This window comes from Mustela nigripes, chromosome 11 (genome assembly GCF_022355385.1).
Source record: "Mustela nigripes isolate SB6536 chromosome 11, MUSNIG.SB6536, whole genome shotgun sequence".
NCBI lineage: Eukaryota > Metazoa > Chordata > Mammalia > Carnivora > Mustelidae > Mustela > Mustela nigripes.
Window position 1 is genome coordinate 10,319,281 of NC_081567.1, and position 19,359 is coordinate 10,338,639.

A 19,359-nucleotide genomic window follows, 5' to 3' on the forward strand; every position below is an offset into this window, starting at 1 on the left:
TCCTGGGCTGGGCCCGAGCACCCCGCTCCTAAGGGCTCTCATTTGGAGACGCCCCATCAATCCACGACCCCAGAAAACCACCTGCTCATTCAGTCAGTTCTCCCAGGCATGGCTCAGTCGCCGAAGTGACGGTCCTGGGCCACTGCAGTGCCAACACGCATGCAGGGGGAAGAAGGAAGCTAGGGGGGGAAGGAGGGGAGTCAAAGCGGAACGGCCCATGGAGAGCCCGGTCACAGAAGGCAGCCCGGGCTGTCCCCTGCTGTCCCCTCTGGTGCTAACCACCATAATGCCACACAGGACAGCCACCTGTCACGGAATAATGTGGACTTAGGCGTCCCACAGCCCTAGTCTGAATCCTGACCACATTGCAGCATGTTACGTTGGCCGGTCACTGAATGACTCTGGGCCCGAGCTTCCGGTCTGTCACGGAAGGGGCTGACTTTTCCCTGCAGGGTCCACAGGGTCCCTTTCATACTCAGTGTAGACATCAGCCCAGGTACACCAGTACCCAGGTACACGGGGGCGGGGGGCGGCCTCCCCTGACCCCGCTGTAAACCAGCCCATTCCTCCTCCCAGAAAGGGAGCCTCTGAGCTAGCCAGACCCAGCCGTACCTGCAATCCACCCGCCAAGGACAGGAACGGCTGGGGGGGCGTCATTTTCCCTGGGTCCGAGGACAGGCACTGGGGCTTCAGCTGGGGGCGGGTCCCTTGCGTGGGAAATGGCCTGGAGGTTGGTCTCTCTCTCTCCTGCAGCGCCCCTTCATTTTTATCCAAGTGTTTGGTCCGTGGCTTCCTAAGTGGGTCACCACCAGGTCGGGGTCTTTAGCCTTTTTGTTCCCTAGTCAGATTAATTCCTCCAACCTGGAAAGTGTTCACAATTTTGGGTTACTAATTCCAGTGGCTAATACAGACTAAGAGCACGGTGTGTGTGTGTGTGTGTGTGTGTGTGTGTGTGTACACGTGCTTTCAAAAACCAGCTCTCCAGGGGTTCCGTGCTATAAAGGGAAGCCCATCAGGACAGTCTCCAGGGGACGGTCCCCAGCTTGCAAACAATGTGAGAACACACGGGACACCATGCACAGTGTCGTTTATGGTAAATGAGATCCGAGTATTACACCCGTGTTCGATTCACTAGAACCGGCCACTCAGTCGTGGTTCAGGAATGTCCCGATTCTTGGAAAATACTCCCTCAAGCAGTCAGGGGGCGAGGATATAGGTAACCCCCTCAAATGGTCCAGAAAAGATTAAACACACATGATACTCAGAGACTCATGTCTACACACTCACAGGCAACATACACACACACACACATGCACACACACGTACACACAAAAGAGAGGAGTGGGGGAGGCCCAACGAACAGGTGATGAAGCATCAGGGTAAAATTTCAACCATATGAGAATCTGGCAAGAGAACATGTAAGAGTTCTTCATACCTTTCTCATTTCTGCAACCTCTCTGTAAATTGGGAATTACTTCAAAACACAGTTTATTAATTTTTTAAGGCATCCCCGCACCCAACCTGGGGCTCGAACTCACTGCCCAGAGATCAAGAGTCAGCTGCTTTACTGCCCGAGCCAGCCAGGAGTCCCTCAAAATAAAGTTTACCAAAAACAAAAGAAAACAAAACAAAAACAGAAAAAAACCAAAAACCAAAAACCAAAACAACCTCCAAACCTCCGCTCCCTTGCCCTTTGAAAGCCTGTGTTACTTGTTAAGTGGGATTTTCCATTTTTAACTCCCACCTTTGTATGTCGGCGTGGCAGAGGAGACATCACATGGGACTACTGCGGTTGGCGAATGTGTCTCCAAGGGACCGTCCCCCAGCGTGCGAACGTGTTAGGTCACAGGGGATACCGTGCAAAGCGTGGGGGACTGGATGTGTGCGCGCATACCCTCCACGCATACACGCCTCTCTCTCTGTTTCTCTGCTGAGCGGCCTAAAACTTCCGTGTGCCGGCCTCAGGGGTGAGCGGAACCCGCCCGCCGCAAGGAAAGGCAACCACCAGGGATACAGTAAAACGCTCGTGATCTTTACTGGACTGTGTGGAGGCATAAAATGTCATACAAACGGGTCGGATGCCGCAAGTTGCGTTTCCGAGTCGGGGTGGAAAGAACTGGAAAGCGGAGACCGCGTGCACGTCGCCTTCTCATCTCGCCGTCCGTGGGGCGCAGAGGGTCGCAGTCGTCCGCGGGGTGCGGCCGGGGACGCCTTCCACGTCATGTGGCGATGTGGAGCACGGAATCCCACTGCGAGTCCTTGAGCCGCGAGCAGAATTTCGTCCTGCTCAGTTTCATGATGGAGAACAGCTGCTCGCAAATGTACGTGCTCCCGAACATGGACAGGATCTTGGCGCAGTGGACCCTGTACCTCGGGTAGCTGCCCCACAGGTACTTGCAGAACTCGGGGACCCCGACCTTGTCGTATTTCGTCTTCAGCACCGTGTTGCACTGCAGGTCAATGACCTCCATCTGGAGCGCCTCGTGCACGCTCTCGACCGTCACGGAGAACGGGGAGCTGAACAGGGTCAGTTCGCTTTCGTGGACCTTGAAGTCAGACAGCCTCTTCTGGAACTCGGTCTTCAGCTCCGCAATTTTGGGAATGTAGTTGAGGCTGTCGCTTTCGTTTCTGGAGACCGACTTCAGCGTGGGAAAGTGGGCCAGGTTGTTCCGGGCCAGGTGCGTCTCCCAAAGGCACAGCTTGGCCAGAAAGGCCCGGATGAGGTCGTACATCTGCGTGACGACCTGCGAGTGCCCCTGGAGGGAGATGTTCAGTGTGTTCAGGTGCATGGTCAGGTCGACCAAGAAGGCCAAGTCTCTGATCCAGTCTGGAGAGCTCAGCTGAGGCAGGGGCTTGCCTCGGGATGACATGAACGAGTCGATTTCTTCCAGCGATTCAAAGAACCGCTTGAGCACCAGCCCGCGACTGAGCCACTTGATCTCGGTGTAGTAGAGCAGGCTGCCGTACTGGCTGTCCAGCTCGTACAGCAGGGTCGTGAACTCGCTGTGGTTCAGCCCGCGGGAGCATATCCAGTTCACCGAGTTCACCACGACGCTCATGACGTGGTCCATCTTCAGCTTCTGCGCACAGAGCGACTCCGGGTGGATGATGCAGCAGACCGACTTGAGGTCCGAGTCCTTGCAGACCGTGGCCACCTTGGACTTGAGTTTCGTGACCAGGCCGTCATTCCCGTCCACCATCGCGGGCGTGCCCGTGGAGGCCACGCTGACCAGTTTGGACCAGTCGATGTTGAACCTCTTCAGGCTCTTCTCGACGCGCAGAAACATCTCGTTGCCGGATCTCGTCCCCGTCACGGGCACCGTGTCCAGGAGCTCCTCCGACGCGTCGAAGTTCTCGTCCACGCCCCGGATGAATATGGCCAGCTGCGGGGTGTTATTGATGTCCGTGATCTCATCAATCGCAATCGAGTAGGCCACGAATGACTTGATTTTTTCGCGCAACTTCTCCCATAAGTTCCCGGCCACGTCTTCTACGGGCTGCGCGGCGGCGGCGGTTTCCTTCGGGCTCACATTGGTCGGCGCCTGTTTCTGCTCGGGACCTGCGATTTCGGGTGACCCCAGGAGGTACTTCTGGAGCCCTTTCTTCAGCTCGTGGAGCTTCTCGTCGCGCATCTTCTCCGTGTACTGGTCGTAGTGCTTACTGTGGTTCGTCTGGTAGTGGCGGCGCAGGTTGTACTCCTTGGACACAGACATGCTCTGTTTGCATATCAAACACGTGGGGATATTCTGCACTTCCACGAAGAAATACGCTCTCTCCCACTTCTCTTGAAAGACACGGCCCTCCTGGTCTATCTTCCTTTTCCCCACTTTTGATAGAGACATGGAGACAAGACACATTTCACGTTTTCTCTTAATGCCACTATACGAAAACCGACGGCAGAGACGTGATGATAAATGACAGGGGTGAGGCGGCAGGGCGCGGGGGGCATGGTGAACCCGGCCCTGCAGAGAGGGATGGCTGACTCTGAGCCCTAGCCAGCTGCTGCTGGACGGAAGGTGGGATCTGTGGCCAGATCTTCGGATTCCAAGAGAATTTAGAAATCGACTTTTTTTTTTTTTTTTTTTTAAGGAAAACGCTATGCCAGACACCAGGCTCAAACTCACAACCCCGAGATTAAGAGTGGCATACCCTACCCACTAAGCTGGGCGCCCTGGATCCCCAACATCGACTTTCATAAAACGTCCCCAGCTTTGCTTTCTTATCCTCAAAAACATCCCTGGGTTCTTAGTGTCGGCTGCTCATTCCCATTTTTAAGAGGTACGTGAGCCCCGTGAAAGGCATCTTCTGTGATCTCAGAAAGTACCTGTTTGCCACGTCTGCTTTAAGCGACACTGATCTGACAGTACGTTCGCATTTGAATGTCTATTTTTGTTTATTTGGGTCTCAAGAGAACTTCGAAGTCACAGAGACGGGGATGGCCACGGCATGTGGTTGACCTGCTGTGGGCCGCAAAGGCCCTTGCTCATCGGCCCGGAACCGCACACAACTTACGTGCTTTAAATTTAAAGGAACCCGGCCATGAAGCAGGTGCACTCTGCTTGGAGAGAACACGGGTCTAAACATTCACTTCAAGGAAGTGTGGGCAGAGACAAGAAAGAAAGTCAACTTGGTGGCTGCCTGGGGCTGGGGACAGGAACAGGAGATGACAGAAAAGTGGGTAGGAGGGACCTTTAGGGGGTGATGGGAATGTCCTAGTGTTTGATGGTGGGGACAGTTTGCCTAACTCTGTAAATTTATCCAAAATTGCTGACAGGTGTATGCCTCACCCAAGTGAATGTTATGGCATGTAAATCATGCCTCCATAAAGCTACCAAGAAAGTTAAAAAAAAAAAACAACTCATTAGGCAGCAAGATGAGTTTGGGAAGAACCATCGGGAATTTTCAGAGTATTTTAGCTTTCCCAGCTTGAACCACGGAGGTTCCTTCGTGACTCGGACTCCCGAGGACTTCCCTATGCCTACTTTCCTTTTCTTTTTTGTTTTTTTTAAAGATTGTATTTATTTTGACAGAGACAGAGAGAGAAGGAACACAAGCAGAGGGAGTGGGAGTGGGAGAGGGAGAAGCAGGCTCCCTGCTGAGCAGAGAGCCCGATGCGGGGCTCAATCCCAGGACCCTGGGATCATGACCTGAGCCGAAGGCAGAGGCTTAAATGGCTGAGCCACCCAGGTGCCCCACGCCTGCTTTTCTCACCACATGGGATGCTGTTGACTTGCAGGGACCCGGGGGCCAAGCTCAGAATACGGGGCATCACTCAGAAGAGATGCTGACCTCAGCCCCGGAGGGGGTCCTGGGAGCCCTCCAGTGCCCAGTGGCACCCTTTTGGCTCTGAACTGGGGGGACATCTGGGCGGAGGGCAGGGGTGTCCTGGGGGACGGAGCTGGGGTTCCAGGCAGGCGCTATGCACCCACGGGTCTGGGCTAGTTCAGTAAATGCTGCCCAGCCCCCGCCACCGCTCGCTGGCCAGGAACTGTGGGATGAGAATTCTGGTGAAGCCCCAGAAGGAAAGGACCTGATGACCAGCAGGTCACATAAACTGCGTCCAATGAACACCAGGCTTTGTTCTAGGGCTCGAGAAGCAAGGGCCCCGGGGTGAGGGCCCGGCGACACGTCTGGCGGTGCTGGGACGCCCTTCTCGTCCCCTCCCCGGGCTACTCACCGTTGCTAAGCTCCAGGCCTGGAAGCGGTCTGAAGGGAGAGAGACACAGTGAAAGCGACAGAGTTCATCTGTCCTCGGACACGCGGCTCCCGGAAGCGGCCACCTCCTGGGGTTAAAAAAAAAAAAATCCCACTGCCCCCTTCCCCATCGCCCACCCCCCACGGGTCAGGTGGTGGGCGACCCTCAGATTCATTCTCATCACCAAGCAGGGGGCGCTCACCTACCTGATGACCGTGAACTTGATGAATTCTGCGGCATCCAAGATCCTTCGCATGGAGCTGATCTCCAGGTAGCCAGGGGCCTTGAAGACCACGCCCGGGGGCATGCCGTCGATGACCACACAGCCAGGGTTGAACGTGATCTTCCTGTAGGGGACCTTCACCGGGAAGTCCGCCCCGATGGCTTCACCTGGGAGGAGAGAAGCAACAGACGCGCCTCAGTGTGCCACTTGCCTTTCCCAGACCACGCTTTGTCTTCACGGCCGAGGCGTTAAGATCCTTCCCGTCCAGGGACAGTGGGGGCGGTCGGCCACTGTTGCTTCAGGGACAGCCTTACTGACTTGGACGTTGGCAACGGGCAAGGTAACAGGCACAATTTCTCTCTCCATGAAAGAGAAACGATCCTGGCATGTACCTGAAAGAGGGTTTTATGAAGATTGAATAATGATTCACACGGGAGTACTGAAAGCCATGCTCGGCTATTACGTAAGAACCCAGTAAATCGAAGAGAGAGAGTGTTGCGATCACGGTGTCCATGTAAAAGATCGTCGGGGAAAATACACACTGATTTTGATCGTAGCTCGTTCCCAGGGAGATTATTTCTTTTTAAAAAAAAACATATTTTGGGGGCGCCTGGGTGGCTCAGTGGGTTAAGCCTCTGCCTTCGGCTCAGGTCATGATCTCAGGGTCCTGGGATCGAGCCCCGCATTGGGCTCTCTGCTAGGCAGAGAGCCTGCTTCTCCCTCTCTCTCTCTGCCTCTCTCTCTGCCTCTCTGCCTACTTGTGATCTCTCTCTCTCTCTGTCAAATAAATAAAAATAAAATCTTAAAAAAAGAACTTAAAAAAAGATTTAAAAAATACATATATATTTTATTAACAATTTTTTTAGTAAGCTCTACACCCAACATGAGGCTTGAATTCAAGCCTAGATCAAGAGTTGCACGTTCTTCTGACTAAACCAGCCAGGCACCCCCAGAAAGATCAATAAAGTATTCATTAAAAAGAAATACCTCAAATATATACTTTCTGGATAAGTAACAATATAAAAACTTACCAAACTTTCGGCTAAAGAGGTCATTGACTTGTTCTCTTAGTTGTTTTATCTTTTCAATGCTGGATAATCTTTCCTTCTCATTATCTAAAAATAATCAGACAATCAAACAAACTAGGGTTATTGATATATTTGCCCCCTAAAAAGCTGTTGGAGAAAGAGCCTGACAGCATAGGAAGAAGCACTTTACCTGGCTTATCGTTCAGTTTAGTTTTTTGGAAATGTGTAAATGGAAGCCATCATAGATGACAGAGAATGTCCCAAATCATAAACCCATGTAAACACACTCCACACTGCTTTAGGGAACATTTTCAACATTATGTAGGACCAGTTGACCTCTACTCTTCAACACTGAATTAGCAATCTTAGCCAACGCAACATGACAAGTAAAAGGAATAAGACGTAGTAGGACTAGAACGGAATATTTTTCAATACTTCACATTTTTATTGTATTTAATTTTGAATAACTAAAGCAGTTATGTGGTTCAAAACTCACAAGACAGAACACCGCACAGTGAACCATCTCTCTCCCATCCCTTTCCCAGCTCTGTTTCCTTCCTTGGAGGGACTGTGTTATTGGATTCTTTTGTATCTCTCCAGATAGATTTTATATATACATATTCAGAAAGGACTGCTCGATGGGCAGCAGACAAACTCCCCTCTGTGGCCAATTCCTATTCCGTGGTAGCTGGTGCTTGGAGTTGCCCGCCCTGAGGTGTATTTTCCAGTAATGCCAAGGCATGGCTGTGAGAAGCAATATATCTGATTGACGATGTCTGATATAAGCAAGGTATTCAGTGTTTGACACTCTGTACTGTATTTGATATTTCTGAATTGCTGAAAGGATGAACTAAGCAAAAAAATAATAATAATAACAAAGTTCCAAGGCTTTATGACCCATGCCATAAAATGGTTAAAATATAATAAAAAGAAAAATATAACATCAATTATGATAATGCCAGATAGACGTCCATACCTGGAACTGTCACCTGAACAATGTTAAGATCTTCAACACCAGCCGCAGAATTTGTGACGCTGGATGAATTTGTGCTTCCTAAAAAGAGAAACTGAAATGTAGGACTTGAAGAAAATTAGGTTAACTCTCCTCTAAAAACGTCCACGTGCCGCTCTGATCAGAAGCGCAGGCTCAACTTCTAAAGCTTCAGAGAACATGGGCTGTAGGCAGTCGGGCTCCATGCTCTGTGTCTAAGACGCTCTCCATCTTCCCAGCCCCTCTGCCCTGCATGCACTTTCTCTCTCTAAAATAAATAAATAAATCTTTTAAAAAATAAAATACGAAAGTGCTCCTCTGGCTCCACATTCTATAAGTCATCGTAATAACCGCCGTCTGACGCAGGACAAGCGCACACCTACACACGGGCTTCCCCATGCCAAGGTCCTTTGCTAGGTGGTCATTATCTACCGAATAACTTATAGCCAATCCTTTAGAAAACTGCTCTCCAGACCAAAAAGGTGATTGGACTTGTAGTCCCTGCACGAGCGTCATGTCCCACAAGAGAGTAGCACAGCAGGGAGGCCCTCTTGGAGAACGTTTCCATCAACCTGTGTTCAAATCACCGCCGGACTTGGATTCTAACATGGGATTTTTTATACTGTTTCCTCGTTTAATTCAAGTAGAGTTCACACACAACGTTGCGTTGGTTTCAGGTGTACAACACAGCGATTCGACAACTCCGTATGTTGCACTCCATTATATTCATAAAAGTACTTTGAGGTAACAACCTAAGCGTTAATCTATGGAAGAACGGATAACCCGTGATTTATGCACACGGTGGAATATGATCCAACCTTGAAAGGAAGTTTTGTCATTTTCTGCCATGTGGATGAACTTTGGAGAATCTATTTTATTTGATTAAGTTATTATTTCTAACTTTTTTGAGAGACAGCGTGAGTGCACATGAGTGGGGCGGGGAGCGGCGAAGCAGGTTCCACGCCCAGCGCAGAGCCCGGCACAGGCCTCCATCTGACGACCCTGAGATCATGACTGGAGCCAAAATCAAGAGTTGGGCGCTTAACCGACTGAGCCACCCAGGCGCCCCTGGAGATTTATTTATTTATTATTTTTTTAAAAAAGATTTTATTTATTTACTTGACAGATCACAAGTAGGCAAAGGCAGGCACAGAGAGAGGGGGGCGGGGGGAGGCAGGTTCCCTGCTGAGCAGGGAGCCCGATGCGGGGCTCGATCCCAGGATCCTGAGATCATGACCCGGGCTGAAGGCAGCGGCTTAACCCACGGAGCCACCCAGGCACCCGCCCCTGGAGATTTAAATGCAAGAAGTCAGACCCCCGAGGGCACCCACTGTACAATCCCACCGGTATGAAACAGGTTGAAACGGTAAAGCCACGGAGACAGAGAGTAGCCTGGCGGATGCGAGGGGCCGAGGGAGGAAGCGGGGGAGCGACTCGTAATGAGTTTGGGGTTTGCCTCTGACATGAAAATGCTTTGAAGCTACATAGAGGTGGTCGCCCAGCACCGTGAATGTACAAAAGCTACTGAATCGCTCACATTAAAACGGTTAATTTCATGTCATGTTCGTTTCACGTCAATAAAAAGAAATTGAAAGTATTTTAAGGGTTTCCTTTCGTGGGATTTCAAGGGAAAACCACCTCATTGTGTGGCTCAGAACGGAGGTCGCAGACGCCGCAGTAAGGCCTTATGGTGGCCTGAGACTGGGCCGTGTAAATATCCCTTTCTTTTTTTTAAATTTTAATTTTTTAAAAAAAGATTTTTATTTATTTATTTATTTGAAAGAGAGAGAGATCACAAGTAGGCAGAGGCAGGCAGATAGAGAGGAGGAAGCAGGCTCCCTGCTGAACAGAGAGCCCGATGCGGGACTCGATCCCAGGACCCTGAGATCATGACCCGAGCTGAAGGCAGAGGCTTAACCCACTGAGCCACCCCGGCGCCCCTAAACATCACGTTTTATCTGGAAACCCACCAGGCCCCACTGACTTCAGGTACGGCGGACTTAGCACAAACCCATCCCCACGGAGGGAAAATCCATCCATGCCTCCCTCCTGGCTACGGGTCAGGGACGTCACCTCTGGACAGGGGGCGTCTCCTCTGCGTCTGGTTACCCTGACGGCATCACCGCATGACTTCCAGTAAAACCGTCAGAGCTAACACCCCGCGGAGAAGCGGCCCCTTCACACAGAACCCGTCAGTGTCTGAATTTCCCCCTCATACGTAATGAACCTACGCCTCCTGGGGACAGTGAGGGAAACGGTGAAAGGCAAAATGAAGAAAAGTAAAATCACACACAATTCCCACACTGGTCGCTATGGGTTTTTTGGTTTTTGGTATTATCTTCTATTTTTTTCTTTCTACATAAAATTTCTTCTTTTGAAATAAAACTGAGATCGCAGTATAAATTATTACTATTTTTAAAGATTTGATTGATTGATTGATTGATTGATCAGCAGGGAGCAGGGCGGAGGGAGAGAGGGAGAGGAAGAGACAGAGTCCCAAGCGGACCCCCTGCTGAGTGTGCCGCCTGACACGGGCCTGATTCCAGGACCCTGAGATCACGACCGGAACTGGAATCCAGAATCGGACGGTTAACCGACTGAGCCACGCAGGCGCCCTGATCCTATGAGAAATTATGGCTTGGGTGTCCCTCCGTTTTGTTTGTAACTTGTCTGGAGCCACACGGCGTTGTTTCCCTCTGAATGCACGTGGGCAGTTTTCCCAGTGACGGCCACAGCCCTCTTGTAACCGCGGGGCACCTGGGCTGCTCGCTCTTGTTCTCTCTTATAAACAGCGATGGGAGGGATCTTCCCTCTGAAACGGGGTCAGCGTGCTGAGAGCAGTTTCAGAATTCAGAGAAATAAAGGAAAAATGGAAGAATCAAATCCGGATGGGAACAACCATTCCGTTTCCAAATCCCCCTAAAATGGCAAAATCGATTCAGACTCCGTGGTGAGTCACGGGAAATGATATTATCTCTAAATAAAAGGGCTCCCGGGGCGCCTGGGTGCCTCAGCCAGTTCGGCGCCTGCCTTTTGGCTCGGGTCCTGATCTCAGGCTCCTGGGATCGAGTCCCAGGTTGGGCTCCCTGCTCAGCGGGGAGCCTGCTTCTCCCTCTCCCTCTGCTTCTCCCACCCCCCACTCATGCTCTCTTGCTCTCTCAAATAGATAAAATCTTAAAAAAACAAAAACAAAAACAAAAAGACCCCCACAGCAATTAAGCAACACAGAGAAATGAAAGTCCTCCAACCGGTAGGGAGAAGTAAAGCCCTCACGATTTGCAGACGACAGGATTCTACGTATCAAAACCCCTAAAGGCTCCACCAAGAACTACTAGAACTGACCAATGAATCCAGTAAGGCCGCAGGACACAACATCAAGGCACAGAAATCCGCCGCGTTCCCACACAGCCAGAGTGAAACTAAGACAACGATCCCATTGACAACTGCACCCCAAACAGTCAAATCGCGAGAAATAAACCACCAAAGAGGGGAACGACCTGGACTCTGAAAACGAACACTGACGGGAGAAATTCAAGACGATGCGAAGAAATGGGGACACATTCCATGCACACGCAGGGGAGCGGCGGGCGGAGGGGGAGGGAGAGGGACAAGCAGGCTCCCCGCCGAGCAGGGAGCCCGATGCAGGACTCGATCCCGGGACGCTGGGATCATGACCTGAGCCGGAGGCAGACGCTTAACCCACTGAGCCACCCAGGTGCCTCCCCGCCAGCCCCTTCTTTCTTCCTCACTTGGGATGGAGCATAGTCTGGTCCCGGCCAGTGTGAGCTGCACGGACGCACATACACGTGCGCACACACACACACACACACACGCATACACACACCCCACGCCACACTGAGCCGCGTCCCTCTGACGAGGCTTCCAGAAACTCACCTTCAATTTTCACCTCGGCTTTGGGGTCCTCGCTCATTTCTGAAGGGGCACGCAGAGTGGAATCTTGGGAAAAGAAAAAAATGTCTACAATGACCTTGGTTGCTGTGTGCCCTCATGTTGCAGCCTTCCACGGCTCCTGTGCCGAGACAGCAGCCTGGCCTGGCACGTTCAACCCTGTCCGTACTTAACACACGTAAAAGTGTAAATGTGAAAGTAATTTTATTTTTTTTAAATTTTTATTTATTTTTACTTCTTTTTTTTTTTTAAATTTTAATTCAGTTAGCCAGCATGTAGTACGTCCTGGGTTTCAGAGGTAGAGGTCAGCGGTTCATCGGCTGCGTCGAACGGCCAGGGCTCGCCACGTCCGCGCCCTCCTCTGTGCTCAGCCCCCAGGCACCCCGTCCCCGACCCCGGAGCCCTCCGGGAACCCTCAGTTTGCTTCTTGGAGTTAGGAGTCTCTCACGGTCTGTGTCCCTCTCTGGTTTCCCTCATTTAGTTCTCCTCCCTCCCCCGTGGTCCTCTGCACTCTTTCTCATATGCCTCCTATGTGTGAAACCACATGATAATTGTCTTAATCTGATTGATGTACTTTGTTCAGCATCACACCCTCCAGGGGAATATCGAAAAAGAGAACCGAAGTTGGCGGCATCACAATTCCAGACTTCAAGCTCCATTACAAAGCTGTCAGCGTCAAGACAGCATGGTACCGGCACAGAAACAGACACATAGATCAATGGAACAGAACAGAGAGCCCAGAAATGGACCCTCAACTCTATGGTCAACTCATCTTCGACAAAGCAGGAAAGAATGTCCAATGGAAAAGAGACAGCCTCTTCAACACATGGTGTTGGGACCACGGGACAGCCACATGCAGAAGCACGAAACTGGGCCATTCCCTTACACCATCCACTAAGATAACTCAAAATGGATGAAAGACCTAAATATTTATTTTTACTTATTACTATTTTATCATAATCTCTACACCCAACGTGGGGGTCGAACTCGTGATCCCGGGATCAAGGGCCTCACGCTCTTTTGACCGGCGCAGCTGGGCATCCCTAAATGTGAAGGTAATTTTAACTTTATGAGGGATCATACGGTAAGAAAGGGTAACCTTCTAAGGGATAAGGGGAGGCAAGAAACTCTCACATATTAAGGAACAGTACCCATTAGGGGACACGGAATGTCCTTTTCTTTGAGGTGATGAAATTCCTCCGGTCGGAAGCACTTTCTTGCTGTCATCAGACATCCCTCGGACAAAAGCAAGCTGGGTGCCCTGCGGGGCGGATCCCCAGCCACCAGCCCCCCGGGGTCCAGCCTGTTATGACCCCGGAGACACAATCGATTTTTCTGGTTTCCCAGAATTATGACCCACGGACACAAGCCTCGCTGGACGATCTCATCTAACTCTGGCTCATTTTAGAAAGCTGCTGTTCATTGTTCGTAGAGGAAGAAAGACTCTAAAGGAATCAGTTGTTGGGTATTGGACTGTCGTAACGTAAGATACACCGTCTGGGGGGGAAATGGTGAAGACACACCACACATCTCTGCTCTTGAAGCTGCTGCTTCTTCTTCTTCTTCTTCTTTTTTTTTTTTTTTTTTTTAAGATTTTATTTATTTATTTGACAGAGAGACACAGCGGGAGAGGGAACACAGGCAGGGGGAGAGGGAGAGGGAGAAGCCGGCTTCCTGCCGAGCAGAGAGCCTGATGCCGGGGCTCGATCCCAGGACCCTGAGATCATGACCTGACTTAGAGAAGATCGAAATCATTTTGGAACCAAAAGAGGCATCATCCTACCCCTAAAAGTGACATCTTCTTGCCTGTAAACTGATAAAGATGTCCCATGCCTCTAGGTGTGGGGACAAAATCTCCTTTATTAATGTTACCTTGGACATGTATGAACCATTTTAAGAGTTCAGGCCTTACACACGATACTCAAGATTCATACACACAGGGAGGGAAGTACCATCAGATTTTACTTCTAGAGGCGCCTGGGTGGCTCAGTGGGTTCAGCGTCTGCCTCTGGCTCAGGCCATGATCCCAGGGTCCTGGGATGGAGCCCCCGCATCGGGCTCTCTGCTCAGCGGGGAGTCTACTTCTCCCTCTCCCTCTGCCCCTGCTGCCCCGACTCCTGCTCTCTCTCTCTCTCTCTGTCAAATAATAAATAAAATCTTAAGAAAAAAAAGAACTTCCTAAAATAATTCTCAACTCTGTTCAAAAGAATTTGGAGGGGGTGGCACCTGGCTGGGGGTTGGTGGACCATGCAGCTTTTAATGTCATAAGTTCGAGTCCCATGTGTGGTGCAGAGTTTACTTAAAATTAAAAAAAAAAAAAAAAGAATTTTGGAATGCCCATCAAGAAGACAAAGTGGATAAAGCACAGGTGTAAATCTTTCTTACCGCACAACTTCTAATCTGGGTGCTTTAAGAAGAACCACTCACGGGTCAGAAAAGCAAGGGTGACAGAGCTCCTGAGACCACATTTTAGCGCCAAGACTCGGGTGTTTTTCTGAGGAGGCATGCCGGGAAGCTGCCTCACTGTCAAACATGCGTCGCGGGTCTTTAAAAGACCGCGCTCTCTGCAAAACACTGCAAACCAGAACACCAAAACCGAAAAGAGGCTAAAATGCCTGGTTTCTCTGACCTTCCATGGGTAACTCCATTTCTGTTACTTCGCCGCTGGCACAAGGATGCTGGCTTTCTGAAAGAGAAGCAAATGACACATTAAAAAAAAAAAAAAAAAAAAAAAGGCCAAAACAAAATGTGAACAAGAATTCATTTAAAGGGGCGCCTGGGCGGCTCAGTGGGTTAAAGCCTCTGCCTTCGGCTCGGGTCATGATCCCAGAGTCCTGGGATCGAGCCCTGCATCGGGCTCTTTGCTCAGCGGGGAGCCTGCTTCTTCCCCTCTCTCTCTGCCTGCCTCTCTGCCTGCTTGTGATCTCTGTCTGTCAAATAAAATAAAATAAAGAAAATCTTAAAAAAAAAAAAAAGAATTCATTTAAAACCACGCCGACTGCCACCAACGCCGCCCCCTGCTCTCCTGCGCGCCCCCACCCCGTCCTTCAAGTAAATCCCAGGTCTGGCCGCGCGGGGGCGCGCAGACCGTGCGTGTGCAAGCAAGACAGAGGGACTGGTCCTTCCCCTTCCCCACACCATGGCCCCCCCAGATTAACACTCTTCTGTACCCTCAGTTCATACCGGGTCACTGTGCAAACTTCCCCAACTGCCTCGTACACATCTTTTTTAAAAAGTCATATTTGGGCATAGTTTCAGAGTTACAGAAAAGTCACAAAAACAAGAGTGCAAAGAGGAACCACATACCGTCTCCTTCAACGACGTGGAGATAAAGGTTTATGGTTTCCCTTGATCATGTGCAATCCCGGCCCCTACCCCACCCCAGCTTCCTAAGTAGCTGGATCGTGCATGTAGAGGGGATGTCCTTTTCTCCTTCTCTGACGCACCCGAGGACAAGTTAGGGACACCGTGGCGCTTCACCTCTGCACTTCCTTCCAGCCTTCCCTCCTCTAGGGCAGGATCTGGTCTAGGGCCCGGCACTGCGTCTAGTTCCCACTGCGCTTCACCTTCATTTAACCTGGAGCGGTTCTATAGTCTGCCTGATTTTTATGGCATTTCTGTTTTAGAAGAAGGGAGACTCCTGGGGCACCTGGCTGGCTCGGTGAGTGGAGCGAGCGAACCTTGATCTCAGGGTTGTGAGTTCGAGTCCCTTGTTGGGTGTAGAGATTACTTAAAATTTTTTAAAAATTGGGTGGCTAGTGGGTTAAAGCCTCTACCTTCGGCTCAGGTCATGATCCCAGGGTTCTGGGATCGAGCCCCACATTGGGCTCTGCTCAGCAGGGAGCCTGTTTCCCTTCCTCTCTCTCTGCCTACTTGGATCTCTGTCAAATACATACATAAAATCTTTTTTAAAAAATTTTTTTAAAATTTAAAAAGGGAGGGAGATGACCCTCCCTCCACTGAAAGTTTCTTATTTCGAGTTGGTCTTTTCTAGACTTCTCTCTAGATACCACAACCACTGGTGACTCCTGCTTGACCCAGTCTCTTATTATAACGGTTACGAAAGGATGGCTTCCCGATTCCAGCGCTAACCAGCACTTGGCGTTCCACAGAATCCATAAATGTTCTTCTGTAGCTCGCTTGTTCAAATCAGGATCCCGACGGAGCCCCACACGCGGCATTTGGCTAAAATGTCTTAAATATCTTTTCTTATAAACCAGGTTTCTTCTCCATTTCTTCTCTAAGTTGCCATCATTCGATGAAGAAAACCACCTTGTCTTGCGTTCCTCCCGCTCTGGAGCTTCCTGCCTGCGTCCTCATGGTGTCTTTGTGTTGTTCCTCTATCCCCCGCGTTTCCTGCAAACTGGTGGGTAGATCTAGAGGCTGGATCAGATTTAGGTTTGATTTTGGGGAGCACGTGTTCCCAAGGTGCACCTTCTACTGGATCCCATCAGGAGGCACATGAAGTCTGCTCACCTCCGCCTTCGTGATGTGAACACTGGACCACTGAGTTCAGGAAGTGTCTCCCTAATCGATTTGTGATAATTTTCCCATCAATGTTCTATGAATGGCTTCACTGGCCATTTGATGATTATTGCCAAATGTATGGCTTCAATAGGGCTGTGTAATGGGGACATTTTATAGTTTTTTAAAAGCCTTACTCCCCCCTCCGTTTTTTTTTTTTTTTTTTTAAGTAAGCTCTATGCCCATTGTGAGGCTTAAACTCATGACCTTGGGAAGAAACCTGAATGGTGTTGATCCTCTTACGCCACCAATGTCAAAGGAACCTGGGCGTGGTGTATTTCAGCAAAGCTTGTCCTGTGCATTCTCCATTCCCAGGGGCCCCGGAGATGGGTCCTGTCTTGTCCTGTCTCCATTCCCAGGGGCCCCAGAGATGGGGTACCTGCACATATGAAAGACCTTATGGGAATTCCCAAGTCACCGATGTGTGTATGTGAGTCAGGGGTCTTCTGAGAAGTCTGTGCTCAGATGGAGGGTGAGGTCCAGGTGGGGTTGGGAATCAGACTTTTGTAGAAATCTCGCACGAGCCCCTGGGCCCCGGTGGGGCCACAGCTGACGTCACAGGCTGGGGAGGGGGGCTCTGCAAAGGCCAGTCGACATTCTGAGCAAGGGGCCTTGGTTGCCCTTATGGATGTAAACATTTCTCCCTCCCTTCAAGGGTATATAACGATGTCAGTACTTCAGCACGTGAGGACTTCGCCTGAGTGGGAGCAAAAACTCTCCGTCCCATGGAAAGCCGCCCACGATGTCAGGCAATTTTCACCCTTGGGGCATCAAGAAGGAAGGGGCCCCGCTTAAGGAGTCTTTGTGCCAAGAAGATATCTTGAATAGTTCCGTCCTTTTCCAAACAAGCAGGAGAAAGATTAGAAAGTGCACATTTAACCTAAATGTGGCTCTTCAAACAACGTGCTTCTTTCCGCAAAACTGAACCAGAAGGATGGTACGTACGTCTGTCTAGTCCTCTGCTCATTTCACGGCTGCCTTGGGAGCAGACTCTGTAAATACCCCAGATTCCCCCAACTGTATGCGTTTTGATAGAGCTCAAGGTCATCTGAGCTGAAAAGGATATTCCTGGGAGTCAAGATGGAATCATGTGTACTTTTTTCCAAAACGCGAGCGATTGAGACGCAGGCTACATGGATTCTTTGCGAGGGACACGCTCAGCTCAGCAAGCACACGTGAGCACCTGCTGTGTGCACAGCCCTGGGCTCGGGGCCCTGGGGCTCAGAGCTGGGGGAAGACGCTGTGTGCCCCCCATCCCCACCCCAGGAGCCCACCACTGGCTAGGGCCGTCTGCAGCGAAAGCATAAATACCACACAAGCAGGCAGGACTAAAGGTGCGTGCAATTTGGGGGCGGAAGCTCCCTGCTCTTCTTGAGATTCTGACCGTCCAGAAAGTGGCAGAACTTGCTGGAAGCCTGCAGAGCCAGGAGGGAACCAGAGGGATCAGCTTGTATAAAAGCCGGGGGGAGGAGGATTCGGGGTCTGTTCAGAGACAGGAATCAGCCTGAGCAGGACGTCTGAAGAACGGAGCAGGGGGGCTGGTCGTGGGGGGACGGGGGGGGGGCAGACAGAACAGGAAGGGAGCCGGGAACCGCGACCGAAGACACGGCGGAGGAGAAGCCACAGACGATGTGTGAGCAGGGGAGGGAGGTGACAGACCCCATTCTCCAGGAATAAATGCTTGGGGGACAGGACATAGGACGGATTGAAAAGGGATCCAGCTGTGTGTGGGGGTGGGGCGGGCAGCCCAGAACCAGAGTGTATCGATACGACGGACACTCTCACTGGTCTTCAGTTTTTGGAAAAAAATTTTTTTTTTTTTTTTTTTTACCGTATGTTAGAGACCTCAGAATGGCGCAGGAGTATTTCAAGGTAAGATTTCTATGGGAAATACTTCAAACCTGGTCACGTTTGAACAATTAACGGCGAAATGTCCCGCAGTCTGCCTGCCTTCCCAGCAGAGTCAAAGACTAGACGAGACCCGGGGGCTTACAACGCTCTTATGGACGCGACATCGTCCTGTCGTCCAGCTGGCATCATGCTGGGAGGGGTCCATCCGGATTCTGACCTCGCCAGACAACTACAGACCACCTACCCGCGCCCTGTGTGAAACGTGCGCGTCTCTGGTAAGCCGTGTCTTCTGTTCCCCATTTAACTTGTCAATGAAACAAATATTATTAAGAACGGGACCTGAATTTCTTTTGATACTTTCCCAGGAATTTAGGGGACAGACCAGACAGGAGAGGATCAGAGAGAAGTTGTGGTTGTTTTTAAAATAGTTTCCACGCGCAGCACGGAGCCCAACGCGGGGCTCGAACTCACGACCCTGAGATCAGGACCTGAGCTGAGATCAAGTCACACACTTAACCGACAGAGCCACCCAGGCCAGGATTTTTGAACGCACAAAATAAGACTTCCCAACAGATAAACTCAGGTCCTGTGCGCCCTGGAACCTTCACCCTCATGTTTTTGCCCTGAAGCCTGTGGACTCAGGCTACACGGGGTCTGTGCTATGACTGGGAAATGCTTTATGTCAAATGGCCCTACGCTAGATCCCGGGCACGTGGGTCTTCTTTTCATTTTTTTTTTAATTACTCTCTGTTTTTCAGAAGGGGGCTAATGACAATTTTCTATCACTGATAACGTTTAGGGAAGAATAGGAGGCTAAAATGGCATTACCTTGCGTGTTGTAGCAATAGTAATTAGGATCTTCCGATTCCTTCTTGACGGACACAGTCGCCGGCTTCACCGCGGAGCCTTAGGAGGCAACGAAGACGATACAACCATGCGTGAGTCCGCTGCCCGCCCCTACGCACACCCAGAGAGGCAGGAGCTGCTGCTGAAACTTCCAGGCTCTGGGTTAACACGACGGCACAAGAGTGAGCGAAACCACGCGGCGCTCACGCTCTCTGCGCAAACCGTAGACCCGTATAAAGGCAGAAGCCAGGGGCGCCTGGGTGGCTCAGTGGGTTAAGCCGCTGCCTTCGGC

At 50.7% G+C, this 19,359-nt stretch overlaps 1 protein-coding gene across 2 annotated transcripts in view; it reads right to left on the reverse strand.

The window, feature by feature from the left end:
• Positions 1 to 2,011: 2,011 nt before the first annotated feature.
• The window catches only part of LOC132026645 (general transcription factor II-I repeat domain-containing protein 2), a 35,779-nt gene continuing 18,431 nt past the window's right edge, over positions 2,012 to 19,359 (reverse strand). Inside the window, exons 9-16 of one of the 2 annotated variants that reach the window (XM_059414729.1) lie at positions 19,050 to 19,127; positions 14,476 to 14,532; positions 11,832 to 11,894; positions 7,923 to 8,000; positions 6,950 to 7,033; positions 5,902 to 6,085; positions 5,678 to 5,706; positions 2,012 to 3,826 (exon numbers count right to left, since the gene is read on the reverse strand). In XM_059414729.1, coding sequence (XP_059270712.1) covers positions 2,220 to 3,826; positions 5,678 to 5,706; positions 5,902 to 6,085; positions 6,950 to 7,033; positions 7,923 to 8,000; positions 11,832 to 11,894; positions 14,476 to 14,532; positions 19,050 to 19,127 — 2,180 coding nt within the window. In that variant the 3' untranslated portion in view covers positions 2,012 to 2,219. Of the gene's footprint in view, positions 3,827 to 5,677; positions 5,784 to 5,901; positions 6,086 to 6,949; positions 7,034 to 7,922; positions 8,001 to 11,831; positions 11,895 to 14,475; positions 14,533 to 19,049; positions 19,128 to 19,359 lie in introns of both variants that reach the window. The other variant, XM_059414730.1, reaches the window with a different exon arrangement.